General features: G+C 40.8%; 2 protein-coding genes across 5 annotated transcripts; one reads left to right on the forward strand and one right to left on the reverse strand.

Annotated features, from left to right (window-relative positions):
* Positions 1-215: 215 nt before the first annotated feature.
* tnnt3a (troponin T type 3a (skeletal, fast)) lies at positions 216-12,343 on the forward strand. Of its 4 annotated transcripts, XM_024281849.2 has the most exons (14): positions 216-331; positions 1,920-1,960; positions 2,269-2,282; positions 2,854-2,862; positions 3,256-3,402; positions 6,184-6,202; positions 6,344-6,389; positions 6,477-6,593; positions 6,673-6,750; positions 6,881-6,988; positions 8,337-8,449; positions 9,011-9,101; positions 9,501-9,541; positions 11,989-12,343. In XM_024281849.2, exons 2-14 carry the CDS (start codon positions 1,941-1,943, stop codon positions 12,023-12,025), a joined length of 840 nt encoding a protein of 279 aa, XP_024137617.1. In that variant the 5' UTR covers positions 216-331; positions 1,920-1,940; the 3' UTR covers positions 12,026-12,343. The 4 variants fall into 4 exon arrangements, with proteins under 4 accessions (XP_024137617.1, XP_024137618.1, XP_024137619.1 ...); XM_024281850.2 differs by lacking the exon at positions 2,854-2,862; XM_024281851.2 differs by lacking the exon at positions 3,256-3,402 and having other exon boundaries at positions 217-331.
* Positions 12,344-14,442: 2,099 nt separating this feature from the next.
* On the reverse strand, positions 14,443-17,361 carry myod1 (myogenic differentiation 1). The gene is made up of 3 exons (XM_024280827.2): positions 16,636-17,361; positions 15,978-16,059; positions 14,443-15,677 (listed from the first exon to the last, which is right to left on the reverse strand). The coding sequence occupies exons 1-3, from the start codon at positions 17,221-17,223 to the stop codon at positions 15,454-15,456; spliced, it is 894 nt and encodes a 297-aa protein (XP_024136595.1). The 5' UTR covers positions 17,224-17,361; the 3' UTR covers positions 14,443-15,453.
* Between the last annotated feature and the right edge of the window lie 1,257 nt (positions 17,362-18,618).

An 18,618-nucleotide genomic window follows, 5' to 3' on the forward strand; every position in this document is an offset into this window, starting at 1 on the left:
AAATGTGCTTGCCTAATGCAGTGACCCCAGAATAGAATCCTGAGTCCATCTTGGCTGCCGCCTTTCCCAAACTTGAGTCTCCTTCCAAAGCACTCAGCCTTTCCATCTCCTTTTGGAGCTCCATCAGAGGGTGGGGTGAGGGGGGGGTTGCAGACGTGAATCCTGCCCCATGACATGGACAACTTCACATCGGAGCCCCTCTTCAGCCAATGAGGAGGTGGACTGGATTGGGTGTCACTATAACAGAGGGACATAATCAGCGTGGTAACTTTGCAGAACCTTACAGCCTGTCTTGGCCAGCAGGGAGCTCACTTCAGTCAGCTTTTCTGAGGTAAGGAGGTGGGGAGAGAATGAAAGCATGAATGCTAGAATGTTCCCAAACATCAACCAAACTGCAGCTGCTGAGACTGCATGTTTTACCATCTCTGCCACAAAAGCTGCTGTCTTTGATGAGAAAGAGAGGAACCAGCTTGGTTCAAACCAGATCATATAGACAAGCGTCTTCATATCAAGCTTACCGAAATGTCCTAAGAGAAGATTAACTCATCTTCACCGGCTCTTGGCTTTGTTTCTCCATTTAGGAAGAGGAAAAAATAAAAATGCCTTCAGTTGTGTTTGATTGTAGAGTTTTCAGAGGCATGGATCAGATGAGGATGCTGGCTTGTTTTTGTTTGTGGTCCCAGGGATGGTGGAAAGGGTCATATCTGGGGGATTTGCAGATGGCTTAAAGCCTTTGAAGCAGCTTTCCGCCCCGGCAGACACCCAATGTCGACTGAGACACCAGGAGGAGAGCAGGGACAACCTCCACTGTTGATTTTTCTAATTTAAGCTTGGGGACTTGGCTCCTTTTGTTACCTGGATTTCCATGAATTAAAATGTTAATGTTAGCATGTTAGTTGGTGAATGTCTGTATGTGAGGCTCCCATGCTCTAAGGATAACCACTTTAGCACCTGAAAAAGCCTGAAGGAAACCCATCAATGTCAGTTATTTCCTCTTAGTTTGGAATTTTAAAAAAACCCAGATGTGTCCCAAACCTGTTAGACCTTTATTGAAGCCTCCATAGACTGGCAGCTCCAGCAGGATGATTGAAGGAACCATGTGACGGCAGGATAACCCAAAAAGGGAATGAAGGTGGATTTATGGGTTATGGTCCAGAGAATGGAACCCAATCTTCAACATCATGTCTGCTGAAACTGGATCTGGGCTGTGAACAGCTGTTTGTTGGAAACACCTCTGACTTTTAGACACCTTCATAAAGTCTTTTTGATTATCACTTTAACGGAAGATAACCTGAAATCACATGCAGATTCATTTCTGAGTAAATTCAGGTCCAGTTTGTTCATCTTCAGGGAATATCTGTACTGCATTCCATACTGTTGGATGAATTCTAGCAGGATCTTGTGTTGAGAAAGTTTTGGGGAAAAAGCTTTAATGCATCTATGGCACCTTTGATGGAGAGGACAGGAGGATGACCTTTGACACTTTCCCTCTGTATCCCGTTTTCGCTCAACTGCCACATCAGTCTTCTCGTTCAGCTGCTGAATACTGACCATTGGCAGAAATCTATGTTTGGACTCCTTCTCATTTATCACAAGTGTAGCAGATTTGAGCTGAGGCTCACATTTCAGTCGCTCTAATTATAAACCAACACATTCAGATGGGACAAATTCTGCATAAAATAGAAGTTTCTTGTAAATGTTTTACCTAAAAAAAAAAACTACTTTCAATTGAATCTGTATTTACGCAGACGAAATGGTTTTTTGTGTGCATAGAGGAGGTCTGCATTGAGACGCCTTGATCAGGGAGGGGTCGGCAGCACATGCTGAAGACATCTGAAACTCAATCCGGAGCTAAAAATACAAGCCTCAAACGCTTTCTAACTGACTTCAAGTTCATTTCTTTTCTCTGATTTCTTTAGGTTTCAAAGTCCACTGTCACCATGTCTGACACAGAAGAAGTGTAAGTCAACTCACCTTTATCCAGCACTTCCAAATCTGTAACTATTGGATATTTGACACTATTTAACACCTGAGGTGTCTCCAGTGATGCCCAAATAACGTATTTTTTGACATAACTTTTCAATCAACATAATTCCAGTGGATTATGAAGGGGAGAAAGCTTCTCTCCCCTTCATAATCCACTGGAATTATGTTGATTTCCTAGATGATACTGGTGCTACGAGAAGTTCTGATTCTGAATCAAGATTTTTAAGTTCAACACATTCAATACTCCACCTCTAATCACTGCTTGTGTCTTCTCCATTGCAGAGAACAGGTCGAGGGTAAGTAGCATCCTCTCCCCACTTTGAAAAAAAATCAAAAACATCATTCATTTGATTCAGGTACAGCCAGGAACTCGATGTTAAATCCCACCAAAACCTCTGAAACTCATTCCTCATAAGTATTTGCATTGAGGAAAAGACTATGTTTGCCAGTTTGGCTTGACTCCTCCAGATTTGCGCCGTGCGGCAACACTTTTTTTTATAAAAAAGCACATTTTGTGGTCTTGCTGAAGCATGACTGCAGGCAGCAGCACTAACAACAGGACAGTGTCGCGTGTGTCGAAACCTGCAGACACAGCGTTACACTTACCTGTTGGCAAAGAATCCTGCCGCTCTGCATGATGGAAATTTTGCAGTCCTCCCAAGCTGATCAGTCAGATAAAACAACTATTTTCTGAATGTAAAGGTTCATATTAAGAGCACCATTCAGCCAAGAAGGACTGCTTAATGAATGCTTAGCATGGATCCTCAGTGTACCCACATTGTACTTCTGTATTCTGTCTGAGTGGGTATATATGGGATCTTTTGATGTTGTTCTTCTGCTCCTTTCTTTCTTCGGATGGACATGAAGAATATGATGGTAAGACACAGTCGGCAGATCTACTGATACTAATGTCATTCACTCTTGAAGATTGTGTTTCTTGCTCCACGGTTACCTTTGGTGGCATGCTGATCAACACTAACAGAACCCGAAAAAATCTGAAAATACACAAGTTGAAGCATCCGGTCCGAATCGGTCTCAGGCTGTATCCGGTATCCTAAAGGCGGTCTCGGTGGCGCCTTCTTTGCCCCTGTAACTGCTTGCAACCTGGTGCCCACCAACGTCACCCTTCATGAACCTCCTCTTTTCTCACGTCTTCCTTTTCATCCACTCACCCCATCCACCTCTTTTCCTCCACCCTCTCCCCCCTTCCTGCCTCTATTAACCCTCTCACTGGCCTCCTCCTCCTCATCCTGGCTGCATGGCGTTTAGCTGTAGAAGAGGAGGTAGTAGTGGAAGTAGAGGTGGCCCCAGAGGCAGCCCCAGAGCCAGAGCCAGAACCAGAGCCAGAACCAGAACCAGAACCAGTGGTAGAGGCAGAACCAGAACCAGAACCAGAGCCTGAGCCTGAGCCTGAAGGTATGTGCCAAGATGGGGAAGAGGGCTTTTCTATCAGGCATCAGGTGTGCTCCACTACTTAAAGCCAGCCAGGCAGACCCCCACCGTTCCGGTTCCTTGACCCAGTCAGGCCCATTACGTCCTCTGATCTTGGGAATAGCAGAGCATAAGAATGGCAGAAGTTTGACAAATCTACCTTCCTCTCAACTCTAGACACGTTATGCTTTTGCTATTAACTTATTGTGCAGAACTCTCTAATGAACTCTGTTAAGTGATCTCACCTAAAGTTAGTCCAAAGATTCTCCTGTGAATGTATGTTGATGTAAAAAAAAAAAAAAACCCTTACCAAAAATAAATATACGATATATGTTTTAAAGTATACTTAAGTATAGGCAGGTATATTTCTCCAAGTGTACTCGGTACACCTGGAGAAATGTACAGGGCAGTTTACTAACAAGTATACTTCTTGGGACTAAATTGGCCCACTTTAGTTTACTTAAAGTATACTTAGAAACATACTTAAAGTAACTTTTCTGGTACTATTAGTTTACTGGCAATAAACTTTGGGTTTACTCTGTTTATGAAAGTTTAGTAAAAGTAATCTTTCTGGCATACTGTTTACTGACAATACACTTTGAGTTTACCTTAAGTTTATGAAAGTGTGCCTAGAAGTAAATCTAATATAACTTTTAAGGTTTGCTTTTATAAGTTGATGAGTAATAAACTTCTACTTTACTATATAACTATATAAGTATTACTATATAAGTATATTTTTAATAATAGAAATACTCCAAGAATACATCTACTTAACTTTTAATGCTGTGTGAGAAAATGTTTGAGGACAGTAACACATGTAGGTGAAGTATATTTAGACTTATCCAAATATACACATGTAATATATATTCAAAGAATACTTAACATGAAATTAAAGTAGACTAAAAGTATACTATCTTAATTTTAGTTTTAAAAAGGTTTACTTAAAACAGACTTGAATACACTTTTTCCTGGTTTACTCGGGCTGGGAAACAGACACTCAAAGATTTTCTGTCCACGCACCAACAGCATAGTACTATCAACCATTATTAGAATGATCAAACTTACACAGTAGCAACAACAACAGAATCCTAAAGTCAGAATAGCTGCCAAAAGGACTCAGACTTTGTTGTGGAAAAATTAGAAGTTCATTTGGCTTCAGAATCAAAGTGACTTCAGCACATCGAACACAAGTCTTATTTCCACCTGGATTCATTTACTGTAAAAATCAGTTTCTTCTAGATTTACAAGCAGACTTTTTTCTGCTTGTATTTGCTTATTAATGAACTGAAAATGAGAAATTTTCTGTTCAGCTTAATAGTTTTAACTTTAGCAAATAAACACAAATGAACACCAGCCATGCTTCTGATGATACTGATGCTCATTGTGTGCTGGACTGACTGCACTTTTAAAAACATATAAAGTTTGTAAGCATGCATATTTGACCTCTTTTCCATTCCGACATCCTGCTTTAGTTCTGAATGTGTTTTGGCGATGAAGATCCAGGACTTCTTTTGTCAGGAAACGTACAAACGTCACCTTTTTCTTCCTCCTTTCATTCAGTCAGCATGCAGATAAGTCTTAGTGACTTCTTAGATGGCCACCATCACTCTTCATGGTTCTTCCTCTGCTGTTTGCTCATTGGGCATCTGTGTATTGACCTGAAACATGGGTTGAAAATGTTAGCCCTGCATTCTGAATCAGGATCCGGCTCAGTTTATGATTTTAAGATGCATTTACAGCATTTACTCTCCATATGGCCCTCTCTTTAATCCTAATATGAAATCAATCAAATGATGACGGTGAGATCAGGAACACAAAGTTTGCTTAAGAAAAATGTGTACACGTGTTTAACAGAAATGCATATATGTGATATATTTTATGGTCGTCCATAATTCCATTAAAAGACGTTTTCATTTTAAAATGAAGATCTTTGTTGTCTCTGATATATAACCACATAATTTTGGTGTACTTGTTTTTCAACATTTATTTTGGTTAACTCATAAGAACATTATTTTAAAAATGTTCGACTAATGTGTGTTACGTCTAACACTTCCCACTTTGCTGTCAACGCTTGCTGCATGCAGTCTTCAAACAGGAAGGTTTGTCCATCTAAAATCCTCTCGTGGATCTGCGATCCGTCTCTGTGGTGGTCAGGGCTGCATCACCCTTCTGTCAAACTTCAAGGAGTACTCCCCATGTGTTACCCTTTTCATTGAGTTTAGAAAGAAAATGAAGAAGCTGCAGAGCTAAGAAGACACAGAAAGATATGCTAACCTTGGCTTCAGTGTGCAGCAAGTCAGTCTGCATGGTGTGGAGCTGCTAGAACCAGAGGAAAGAAAGAAAATGAAGTGCCATGCTTGTAAAGGAATCCTAATGGGGTCAAGCCAAAAAATAAAAAATTGTTCGCAGCAAAGATAAATGTGTTGAAGGTGAAACGTTCAAAAACCAGAACTGAAATTGTTAGGATCCAGACACACTAACCATTCAGACTGGAGTGTACTTAAAACAGGTAGTTACCAAAAAGTGCCCTAACTCACAGTTTGTCTCTGTTTTGAATCCCCAATGTAAATAATTTGCTCTCATTTACCAGTTCTAATGAAAACTTTAAAACTCCGGATGCTTTCTTAATTAATTGATTGAATAATCAATTAATTAATGAATTAATCTTTCTTGTAACAGAATCTGATGGATGTGATGCCTGTGGAAACTGAAATAATCGGTTTTGTTTCTAACCATGTACTCATCCCTTCTTTTCCTAAACCACAGAGGAGAAGCCAAAGTTCAAGTAAGTTTCCTTTTCTTGGATCTTAATTTAGAATAATTTCAGAAGAAGTTTTCGATTAGAGCCACACATTCAAAAGAACAAAAAATAAATTCAAAAAAATGAGCAGATATTGATATTCAAGTGCCAAAATATCTCCAACAGACCCACCGCTCCAAAGATCCCAGATGGTGAGAAAGTGGACTTTGATGTGAGTACACCAGAAAAAAATAAATGATGGAGGGATGAAAGGGTGTGTCTCTCCTTCTGACTCTGAAACTGTCCTTTCCACATGCAGGACATCCAGAAGAAACGTCAGAACAAGGATCTGATGGAGCTGCAGGGCCTGATCGATGCTCACTTTGAGTGCAGGAAGAAGGAGGAGGAGGAGCTGATTGCACTGAAGGAGAGGATTGTGAGTTCTTAAGATAAAGTCACCAATTGAATTACACACAACAGTTTCGTGTGGACCAGAACTTTTTGCCGTCCTGCAGGAGAAGCGTCGTGCTGAGAGGGCGGAGCAACAGAGGATCCGTGCTGAGAAGGACAAGGAGCGCCAGGCCAGACGTGAGGTCTGCTGTTGTCTCACAGCACATTAGCTATTTAGCTAGCTCTACTATGTTACATTTTGATGATCAAAGTTGTAAAATCCGTCTCGAGTTTGACGCTATGATCACAGTTTACGTTTTAACATGAATCCAGGAGGAGAGGCGCATCAAGGAGGAGTCTGATGCCAAGAAGAAGGCTGAGGAAGATGCCAAGAAGAAGTCTGCTATGACCAGCTCCACCTACAGCAGCCATTTGCAGAGGGTCTGTTGAAAACCCACACGCACATATATATGTAGGGGTGGTTCTCCTTCTGAATCTACTGAATTACGTTGATCATGTTAAAAGGTTACAGTAAATCAAAGAACATAAACACTGGAGCTCTGGTGTTAAAGGGGTTAACTAAAGGCTAGCTCTGAAGCTACAATCACATCGGTAACTTGCGTTTAAGGGACTATTAATGAAAAATCGACGGAAATGCGTTTAAAACTCACGTTCGTCCATCAATATGCACGCTTTTAAGACACTATTTGGGCTATACTGTATTTTCCGGACTATAATTCACGTTATTTTTCATAGATTATCTAGGGGTGCGACTTATACTCAGGAGCAACTTATTTGTGATTTTTTTTTTTTCATATATTCGTTATTTTCCCCACTAACAACTGGTTGAATTTTTATTGCTGTTTTCCACAAACAACCACTAGAGGGCGGTGTAGGTTTATGAATCAGTATTTGATGCTGTTAGCTGACAGAAACGCAGAAGAAGAAGTTCTGTTCAAAACAAACATGGTTGAGAATCTAATCATTCTCCTTTTGGACGTTATGATGGTTTTCTAATTTGCATCAAGATATTATTATTATATTTTTTTATTTTTCTTTCCTTGGACGCAGGACAGCTGCCATCAAACTGGGTTACAAACAGCTAAAAACATGTCATTTAGATGCAGCTCTTGCAGGCTAGAAAGTAACGATCACCATAAGAAAAAGAGGCAAACTGCTGTCCTGAACCCAGAATGATTATAGATCCTTTTGTCGAGCTCTTAAAAATAAATAATCTTAACCTCTCTAACCATCGTATCTTCCCTGTATTTTAAATAAGAAATAAAGTCAAAGCCTTCATCATGTAGTAATGAAGATAAAGGATAGCTTCTCCACACACAATGGGAGCGTCTAGTTTATGAACACATTTTTGGACAAACATTGAGCATTAAATTAGACATACTTCAAAAGAGGCAATGGACTCGAATTTGATGTATCGCGTTCAAATACAATGTTACATTGGGCTTGTTGAATTTGTTCATAAATGTTGGACTTTTCTTCTTAAAGTGCGACTTATACTCCAGAGCGACTTGTATATGTTTTTTTCTTCTTCATTATGCATTTTTTTGCTACTGTGACTTATTCTCCGGAGCGACTTATAATCTGGAAAATATGGTATTTACAAAACGCGTCCATTGAACATGTTGAAATTTGAATTATTTGCACTAAAATTCCCTTTTCTCAGCTTCAGAATCCACTGGAATTGCATTAATTGTATAGTTTGAAGAACGTGTGTTATTTTGCTGTAAATTTCCCGGTGTTAAAGGGTTGACTTGTCTGTGCGGAACAGGCTGACCAGAAGAGAGGAGGAAAGAAAGAGACTGAGAGAGAGAAGAAGAAGAAGATCCTCGCTGCCAGACGCAAGCAGCTCAACATCGACCATCTGAGTGAAGACAAGCTGAAGTAAAAGTCTCACACACTCCTGCTTTCCATTTACAGTGCACTACCCAGAGTTCCTTTCTTTTGGGTCCTTTTTCCTTTCATTTTCATCAATCTTAGGGCTTCATTTTCTTTTTATTTCACATTTTATTTTACAACCACTGACGTGGGCTGCACGGTGGCGCAGTGGTTAGCGCTCTTGCCTCACAGCGAGAAGGCCCCGGTTCGAATCCCGGCTGGGACCTTTCTGTGTGGAGTTTGCATGTTCTCCCCGTGCATGCGTGGGTTTTCACCGGGGACTCCGGCTTCCTCCCACCGTCCAAAAACATGCTTCATAGGTTAATTGGTGACTCTAAATTGCCCCTAGGTGTGATTGTGAGTGCGGATGTGTGTGTGATTGAGGCCCTGCGACAGACTGGCGACCTGTCCAGGGTGTACCCCGCCTTCGCCCTTCAGTAGCCGGGATAGGCTCCGGCACCCCGCGACCCCGAAAGGGAAGAAGCGGCCAAGAAAATGGATGGATGGATGACGTGTTTCAAAGTCATCTTTAAACACACTTCTTCTGCCTGTTCTTTTGCTCTGCAGGGATAAGATCACTGAGCTGTACGACTGGATGCGCCAGCTGGAGTCTGAGAAGTTCGACCACATGGAGAGACTGAAGAGGCAGAAGTATGAGGTGAGAGGCGGGGTCTACCCCACCATCAAAATGCTCATCCCTGAGCCTCTCAAGCTCCACTCGGGACCGACCCACCAGGCTGCCTTGATCACATTTTATTTACTTTCTAGAAATGTCAAATTGGTCAGACTCAAAAATTCTTTGGTAATAAATGGAAGTCACTTTATGTTACTGTGATATTTAGTTTGCTATATTAGCATGTTCATAGATCAGTGCTGTTCCCTCACAAACACACTCTCTGAAGGGCTTTGGTACAAGGGATCAATTGAAATTAAGTTAAAAGAGTCACTGATCTAACAGAAAATCACTTTGGGATAAATGACTGATAAGGGAAAGAAAAGGATCTATTCTTGGTCGATGTCCATCATGTGAACCATCCTGTACTCTGATTCCCTTCAGGTTACAACTCTGCGTAAGAGAGTGGAGGAGCTCAGTAAATTGTAAGTAGAGTAGCTGAGCGCAGCTGCTGCCAGCTTCAGGCTCGCTGCATGACAGCATGAAGGAAGGACGGAAAGTCAGAGCATTGCTGCTGGTCGGGAGAGGACCCAGCAGCTTCTGAGCCCACCTGAGTCCAGACATACACTGATGCTATTCAGGACTGAAGAAGGTTATTCAGTAATCAGGAAATCGTTATGGAAACAAAAGCAAATCACAATCAAGATAGAGTGTAGGATTTTAAGAGAGCTTGTATCTTTTCTTATAAGTGTAAATTTTGAATCCAGTTTCCCACCTTAGTAAGATTAAGTGAACTCTACCATCTGCCTGAGTTTGCTGTTTACGCAAACAGCTACACTCTCATTTGTTTGTGGTCCAGAGAGGCTTTTTTCAAGTAAATCTTGAATAATGTTAAATCAAAATGGTCAGTGCTGTAGAAGAGGATCTATTTTTTAAATGCTCAAAGCTTTGGTCAGGTGTGTGAACGCTCAGTCAGGTAAGTAAAGGTGAAGCTCAATCCGTCGGATCCACAGTTTTGCAGGAAACCACGGTGGGAAATGGGATGCCAGAACCACTTTAAGCAAGAGGTTGTTTTTTGTTTTTTTTTCTATTAGGCTTTTAAACAGTCATCATCAGTAAGTGCATCATCCCGTTTTGGTTTCCAATAATGCATCCCCTCAGACTGCAGCCTGTGGTGAAAGCAGGAGCAGAGGCCGTTGTCCCCTCACAGGTAAAGGTGTCCGACTGAGTGTTAAAGATGCGTGTTGTTTCCAGGTGCTCACCATCAGGAACCGCATCGATGTATTGCAGAAGCAGTGAGTACTCTGGGTGGAAACATGGCTTAACCAGAAATAACAGAACGTTAGAAATAAATAATTAATTAAAACGGTTTACAATAGAAAACAGGAAACTCTTAACAAACTGACTTGTGGCTAGAATATCAATAATAAATAACCAAATAAAGATTGAACTCTAAAGTATGATTCTGATGATTAGATGATTGAAGTCTAATCTGCAGTGGATCCTGATCCAGCTGCAGCCTCCCAGCCATGAACAGAAACGGTGCGTTTTGCTTTGCTTCCATGAGCACCCTGTTCATGTTGTCACTCTTCAACTCTCACTGTGAGAAGTACTCATTGACTGTATAGTCACTGGACATAGCAGCCCCTCGTGTTCCAAATAGGAAGTACCCACTGGTTACTAGAAGGTCAAAATCCCATAGACTTCTATTGAGAAATGCAACTATTTCTCAGTCGTTTTATTTGTCAGAAAAACCATTCATGCTCTGATTTGCTCTTATTTAAAGGCTAGCTCTGAATCTACGATCACACCGCCATCGAAACTTGGCGTTTAACGACTATTTCCAATGAAACGTCTATGGAAACTCATGTTCGTCCATCACTACGCACATTTTTAAGAAACTATTTAGGCTCCACTTACATACGGCGTCTAATGAACATGTTTAAATTTGAATTATTTGCACTGAAATTCCCTTTTCTCAGCTACAGAATCCACTGGAATTGCGTTAATTGTGTAGTTTGAAGAACGTGTTATTTTGCGGTCGCCGGAAATTTTCTTGGGTATTAAAGGGTTAAAATCTTCTTTCTAATCCTAATCTTTTACAAAGATATTTTATCTTTATCGCCAGTTATTCAAGTTATAAACTGACCAATCAGATGCCTCAGTGAGAGCATGTGGTGCCCACTGGCCCCGCCTCGAACGTTTGATTGACAGATTCTCACGAGCTGCTTTCAGTGGGAGGGGTGTGGATTTAGAACAAGCTCTCTCATGATTGGCGACAGTAGTTCCTCTACTGTCCATGGGTTCCAATATGGCGGTAGTTTCTATGGGTGACATCAACTCCTTGTTTTGTCCAGTGAAATAGTATATGTCAATGGAAGTACTACAGCACTAACTATGTAGTTGCTGTGTGAAGACGGAGGCCGTTGAACACCAGGATTCCAGGTACGTATAGCATGACGCGGTGTGTGGGAATGCATCCCTTCTCTAATCTGAATCCAGCTGGAAAGGGATCGTCTCGGGGAAACTCGTCAGAGTTCTAAAGAACTTTTTTAATGAAATTTGACTTCAACCTTGATGACCTACAGAAGCTATGTAGAGGTAATGTGTTACCAGGTTTGTCAATTAGTAATATACTAGAAAAGTCCTCAGGTACTGCAATGTATGTTAGTGCACACCCACATTAAAAGAGTGCACACCCAATAATGAACAGTTAGACTGATTTTCAAACAATTAGCTACTTTTTAATTCTTTCATACCATAAGGTGCCGTATTAATGTAGTGATCACTAACCTGCTCCTTCTGAGGGAATGAAAGTGATGAGAAGTTTTTGCACAGCTTGGCCCTTTGCTTTTTCTTTGCTGCCATTCCAGACCCAAAAACTGTCATCAAGCTCAGTTTTGACGTCCCCTCTCTCTTTTTCACATTACAGCAGCAAGAAGGGAGCTGCTGCCCGCCGCAGGAAGTAGACTGGCTCAGACTGCAAGAAAACCAAACTGTGATCAAGACACGCCAGATGGAGCACAGCATGCCGTGGCGAAGATCATTGCACCAAAGAAACTATTATCTCTGAGATATGCCCTGCGGTTACCAAGCCACATGGAGAAAAGCCAACCAAATGCCTTTAGCTGCTGTTCAATAGCAATTAAAAGAAGGGAACTTTTTGTCATGCTTCCTCTCCCTCCATTGTTTGGTTCTCAGTATTTTTGTAAATAAAGTGTGACTCTTCAAGGCATGTCTGTAGATCTGTTGTTATTCAGAAATCAATAAAATTCCGTATTTTTAGATTTCCAATTTTAAGGTGGTTTGTTCAGCACAATTTTCCATTGCAGACGAATTTAGTACATTTGAAATGACAAAGAGAAGAACTCAGAGAAGAAAAAAATAGCTTGCTAATTTTTTGTACCTTTTTTGGGGGAAAATCTTTTGCAAAAAAATAAATAAAAATAAATGAAGAACCGTCTTAAAATAATTAGCTTTTTCTGGCCTGTTTTCATTGTTTTAATTAGTTTTCCTAAAGTGGACATTTTTCTAGCAAGATACTTGTTTTTTCATTCCTATACAAAAATGTATGCACATTTAGCTTATATTTAAGCAACACACTAAATATTTTAGCCAAACTGGCAAGTATTAGGGATGGGGGGTTTTTAACTTCAGCGCTCTTTCATAGTTCTTTAATTAAAAAAGTCCAGTGTTCCTGGAAATCCCTTCAGCAATTAAAGTAAATTGCTTCACCATTTTCTGCAAAATGTTTCAGCATCTTCAGTGACTACTTTCAGCAAAAAGCATTGACACGTTAGCATTATCGCAAGGGGATGCAACTTTTCTAGTTTGACTCAGCGTTTGAACTCTGTGGTGGCGTACTTGTAGCTCCAAAATACATACAAACAAAACAGTTTTACCGTCAAGCTTATGAACACATTTTTGGACAGGCGTCGAGCAGCAAATCTGTGAAGGAGAGGCGGCCGACGCGTGTAGGGTCTGCTCTGACCCTACCCCTGAACAGCTCCTCTTAAATGAATTACTGTATATTTTTCTACCACACTTTAACATCTCTTTCCTCTGATTTTGACAATTAATACACTTAAGAATTGCAATCAATTAACAAGACAATACATTGAAACCTGGCATTAATTAGTCTAATTAATTAATCTTCCTGTTACTTTCCTTCTTGGAAATGTAATTTTACATATAAACTTGGGCCGAGAATCCATTAAAAAAATTAACTAATTCATCGCAAATCTGGAAAAAATTAATCGTGACTAATTGACATTATTATTACTTTTTTGTTTACACTATTTGCCAGCCACTTATCTGAAAATAATCATAATATGAAATCACACACACGTTTGTACATGTAGAACATTTATTTCCTTTGTAACCTAGGGTTTAAGACTCAGTTTTTGTCTACTTTGAATTTATTTCAGTATTTTCTATTTGACAGACTACCTGATTGCTTATTTAATATCATTTCAATCAGTACAAAATCTCCTATGGCACACTACCTTTATTTAGTCATTTCTCCGTGTTGTATTCAAACACTAGACATAAAATTATGCAAAAAATTAAAAATTCTCTGGAAACATGTATTTCTCTCCCAGGAGCACTGCTGTTGATTTTACATTTTTCCTGGTATTCTGTCCTTTTTTCCACCAGCTTTTTCCTGTTTTCTCATACATTTACTTTACTATGCTTAATAAAAATAATAAAACAACTTGTTTGGGAGAAATTTCAGGTCGGCTGCTCACAGGTGGAAGCGTGTCTCTTTAATAATTATTAATTGCACGATTAATAAATATTAACTAATGAATTATGTTTTATCAATCGCGTGAGTTAATGCATCAACATTCACAGCCTAAAAAAAGACAAATTAGTAACCCCTTACAGTCATTTATCAACCTCTAAGCCACTGGAGAGAAAAAATCCTGCAGCCTCCCCTGTCGTGGGGTTGCTAAAAAACTAGGACAATCATTCAGAAGTTCATCACAGTTCACTATACTCCCGTCGAGTGGAGGGAAATGTTTCTACATCCACTTATCCCGCATTGGAAAGTGAAGAAAGTCACCAAAACTGATTCATATCCAATCCCCCGCATGGACAGTTGTGTTGACCGTGTTAGGTCAGTCTTTTACACACTTGAACTCTTCACTGTGACCAGAAGATGGCGCTATTGACCTGTGAGCAGTTGCTCCACAAGCAGGTCATGAATGAAGGAGGTGGTGAGTGAATTATATGAAGTAATATTAAGATAATCTATTCTCTGAGCACCACCCAAAGAAATTGGGAAACAGGTTCAGACAGAAATTTTTCTATGTCAATATAGGCTATAAATATCTACATTTTTTATGCTGTATTTCAAATAACTGACGTGGCAGTCACATTCATCGTATAAATAAGGCCATTTATTTATCTTTGGCTTCCACACAGTTTCCAGGTGTATAAATATAAACATTTCACAACAAACAGAAGCACATGTGAACAGAAACATTAAATAGGATACATAATACTTTCAGTTGGAACAACTCGGCTCTTATTTACATTCTATGTACAGAAACAGAAACATGGTCCTCAGAGGCTGAAAATGAAAGACTGTTGGAGGTTTTATCAGCTGAAAAGAGATTTAAGAACTCTCATTACTGTTTGTTGTTGTGCTCATGACAGCACAAAAAATTGGTGTTGTTGCTTCATGATTTTTTAAAGGAGAAGAAACTTCCGGCCTGTCGACTCTGAAACGTCAATTAGCCTCCATGTTTAAATGAGTACAGAAAAGATGACTTAAATATTTTTGCATAAGTTAAAGTAAAATTTCAACATAAAACTAAAACAGTCTGTGTTTTTCCTCTATATTTCCAGCACTACACTTTTACTCTGAACTCTTTCACAGGTTTTTAAGCACGAAGCAGGAAAACAGAAGCTCATTTCTGCTGGAAAATGTGTCTGTTTGGGAATGATAAAATCCGCCTTCAATAAAATTATTTTTACTCAGGTGACTGGTATCTTCTTTCATGAGGCAGAATATTTGGACATTTATACAAGATAAAAAAAATTCAATTGGGTCATTCAAAAACCTTAAACTGAGACTTTTGTTCCCTTTTTGACTCCCTTTTCAAAATAGAGATTTCATTAAGACTAAAGCATTTTTTTTTCATTTTTCATCAGTGCATGTTATTTAAAACCAATAAAATATCAATTTTAAAAAAGATTGAACAAAAAAATACAAACAAAAAACAAATACAATTTTCCCGGCAGGAATGAGCTTCTAAAGGGTCAATAAGGAAAGAGACGTGGGGAGAAGTTTGGAAATTGTTCAAAAGAATTAAACTTAAATGATCAGTATCTATATGTCTGAGAGTTGATTTCCAGACGCCGGCGCAGCATTGTTGCTCTTCAAGAGGGTCTATAGATCCTGATAGATCAGGTTCGGGTCCTGGCTGGAGGCCGGAGAGGAGGCCGGAGCGGCCCGAGTGCCGCGCTCCGCCTCACCGAGCGGAGCGGCGGGCGGGGAGGCGGGAGCATCGGCCGCGGGCGGGAGGCAGCTGCTTTCTGTGGAGATCCGCTCCACGATGCTGGACAGGCAGTCCAGACTGGAGACCACGGAGCTGCGCTCACTCTTCAGGCCTCCTAGAAATAACACAAAAATGTCACATTTTAACTAAATCAGGAAGCAGTAAACATCAATTTATATATGCAAGAGAACGATCTATGTGTGTACTGAATTTATACGCTATTTTCTAAAAAAAAAAAAAAAAAGTTTTACAATGTATTTAGCAACATCAAAACCCATCTGTGGTTTTATGAACTGATTCAATTCCATTAAAAACGCTTGATCCGTTCAGATGAACCCACGATCTTGTGTGTTTTTAAGTGTAAATCTCATGCGTAAAATGTTGGAGACCCGCACGGGCCCGCGTGTAGCCTCACCGTTTGGAGCCTCGGAGAAGTAGGAGCTGCTGTCATAACTCGCTCTTCGTGTCGTCTGACAGCTCGGTCCATTGAAGTCAGTCTGGAATGAAATGAAATGCTTAATTAGATCATGACAAGAGAGTAAATAAAACACAATTAACTGTCTGTTCTTTATGCTGGCATATATTTACAGTGTTTGCCTTAAAATATTTGCTCTTTTTTTACTTTTAGTTACACAACAAACGAAGGAAATGGAATTGTAAAAACAACGTTCGATCATAAAAGGGAGAGGATCTTGTTTTGAAGATGCGCATCCTGTTCGTCAGGATGACGCGCCACAATTTAATAACATAATTTTCGTTTGAATTAAATCTGGGTGTTTGACTGAGTTGGTGGAGATTGGAACAGATTATTTGTTCAAAACGCAAAGGGAAAACGTAAGAAAAAAGGTCAGGAACGCCGTTGCCAGCCTATTCAAGAACGGCGTAAAAATGCTTTTTTTACACTAAAATAAAGAGAGAATAGTTGGTGGAAGGGGGTAACTGATACTCCTCGGAATGAACTGAGTAACGCGCCTGTTTTAAATCGGTTTCCCTGTTGAAGTCAGGAAACAACAAAGTTTGAACTTCGTGCGTAAAGACGCGCCGCGGTTCGAGCCTCTCAGCATCCGACTCACCATTCCATCAGAGCAGTTGGAGCGCGGGCTGGACGCGTCCGAGTCCCCGCTGTAGTGCTCCAAGACCGGGTAGAAGCCGTCCTCCTGGCCGGCGCGCAGCAGCGCCTGCAGGGACTCGATGTAGCTGATGGCGTTGCGCAGGATCTCCACTTTGGGCAGCCTCTGGTTGGGGTTGGCCGACGTGCAGCGCTTTAGCGTTTCAAATGCGTCGTTGACCTTGCTGAGGCGCCGGCGCTCGCGCAGCGTCGCCGCCTTGCGTCGGTCTGCGTTGGTGGTTTTCCGTTTGCAGGCTTTGCAGGCCCACAGCAGGCAGCGGCCCGCCTGGTGGTGGCCGCTGGGCGCGCGCACGTGCTCATCGTCCTCAACCTCCGCGCGCTGGTGCAGATGGAGGATGGAGGACGGGGAGGACGAGGAAGAGCAGGGGGAAGAGGAGGATGAAGAGGAGGAGTCATCCGGCTTCAGCAGGCCCACATGGACCAGCCGCGGGTCCAGGTCCTCGAAGAAGTGCATGTCGCTGGTGTTAAAACAGGGGTCATCGTAAAAGTCATCAGCGGCCGGGATGGGGAAAGGAATATCCGACAACTCCATGACTGAGTCCAAAACAGGACGCAGAAAGATCAATGGGCCGAACAGAACTCTCCAGCAAACCAAAGAAAGACGCGCGATCCGCAGGTCCGGTGCCGTCGGTCCTGTCACGAATTTGAACTGGACCGCTGCTGACCTGAAGCCTCTTATACCTGGGACATGTGCAACAGGCGGGGGGGCCGAGGGGTCAGAGGAGTGTGACCAATCGGTGGGCAGCTGTGGTGGGCCGGGTGGGTGGGGAGTGGGGGGGTTTACAACTGCACGGTAATTAGTGAGGGCCTGCAGTTAACAGAACCGCTGAAGGAAGGCCGCACGCGCACTTATACAACCCGCATGCGCGTCTTTTTTTTTTGTTTTTTGTTTTCATTTTAAGTGAGAAAAATGAGGCCCTTCAGAATGAGAGAGACAAATTAAATGTTTTCAGCAACTGAGAAGACACAAATAACGTTTTTGAGCAGCTGGCAAGAGAATACGTCATTATTTTATTTATTCCTAGAAAGATTTTGAAAAACAAATACAGTATTTTTTTATTTCAAAATAGAACAAGCACATCTTTCAAGCACTCAATGTAAAAATATCATTACGTTGTTGTTTTAATAAGTAAAAAACGCATTTGATTTCCTAAATTTTAAAAATAATCTACAAAATTATTAATCTTAAATATAACACTAACTCAGTGGTTCTGTTTTTAAACTGTGATTTTCATAAATCCACCCGATTCTTTGGCCTAAAATGTCTCATTGATCTGCCTTTATTTACTTTCAGATTCCATGTCTGATTACCAACACCCAGAAATTATTTTAATAATTGACAATATTTACTTCTCCTTTTCCCAAAAGATTAACTTCAACCTGCAATGATCTGTGACCTCCACTGGAGGGCGCTGCTACGTGTCCAGCATGTTCCCAGCTCGCCTTTGCTGCTGCTGCGTTGAATCTGGAAGGAGGACCTTCAGACCCACAAGTCACTGCGGCAGCAAATTTCACATGTTCAGAAATAACAACTGAAGCATAAAGGAGCTCATCAAGTGCAACATTTGCACTTAGCAAAACAACTATATTAGTCTTATTGATGCATAACTAAACATTATAAACTAATGAAAAAGTTCAAAGTCAATATGAATATGGTGACATCAACTAAACTGGGCAATAGATAAAATGGTTTGAACAAGTGTCAAAGTTAAGGCCTGAGAAATCCAGACCACTATCTATTATATTCGGCTGGTCCACAAGATCATTTTATATCTTTGGTATCGATGACCCCACAATGAGTCCCATCCACAATCCATCTTTGAAGTCTAAGCTAGTTTTTATGACTTTAGTTTTGTTTTACTTTTCATACTTTGAAAGTGTCAGGGGTTAGAGTTAGGTATGGAAGGGGGATTGGTTTTGGTTTAGG

This window comes from Oryzias melastigma, linkage group LG6, assembly GCF_002922805.2.
Source record: "Oryzias melastigma strain HK-1 linkage group LG6, ASM292280v2, whole genome shotgun sequence".
Taxonomy (NCBI): domain Eukaryota; kingdom Metazoa; phylum Chordata; class Actinopteri; order Beloniformes; family Adrianichthyidae; genus Oryzias; species Oryzias melastigma.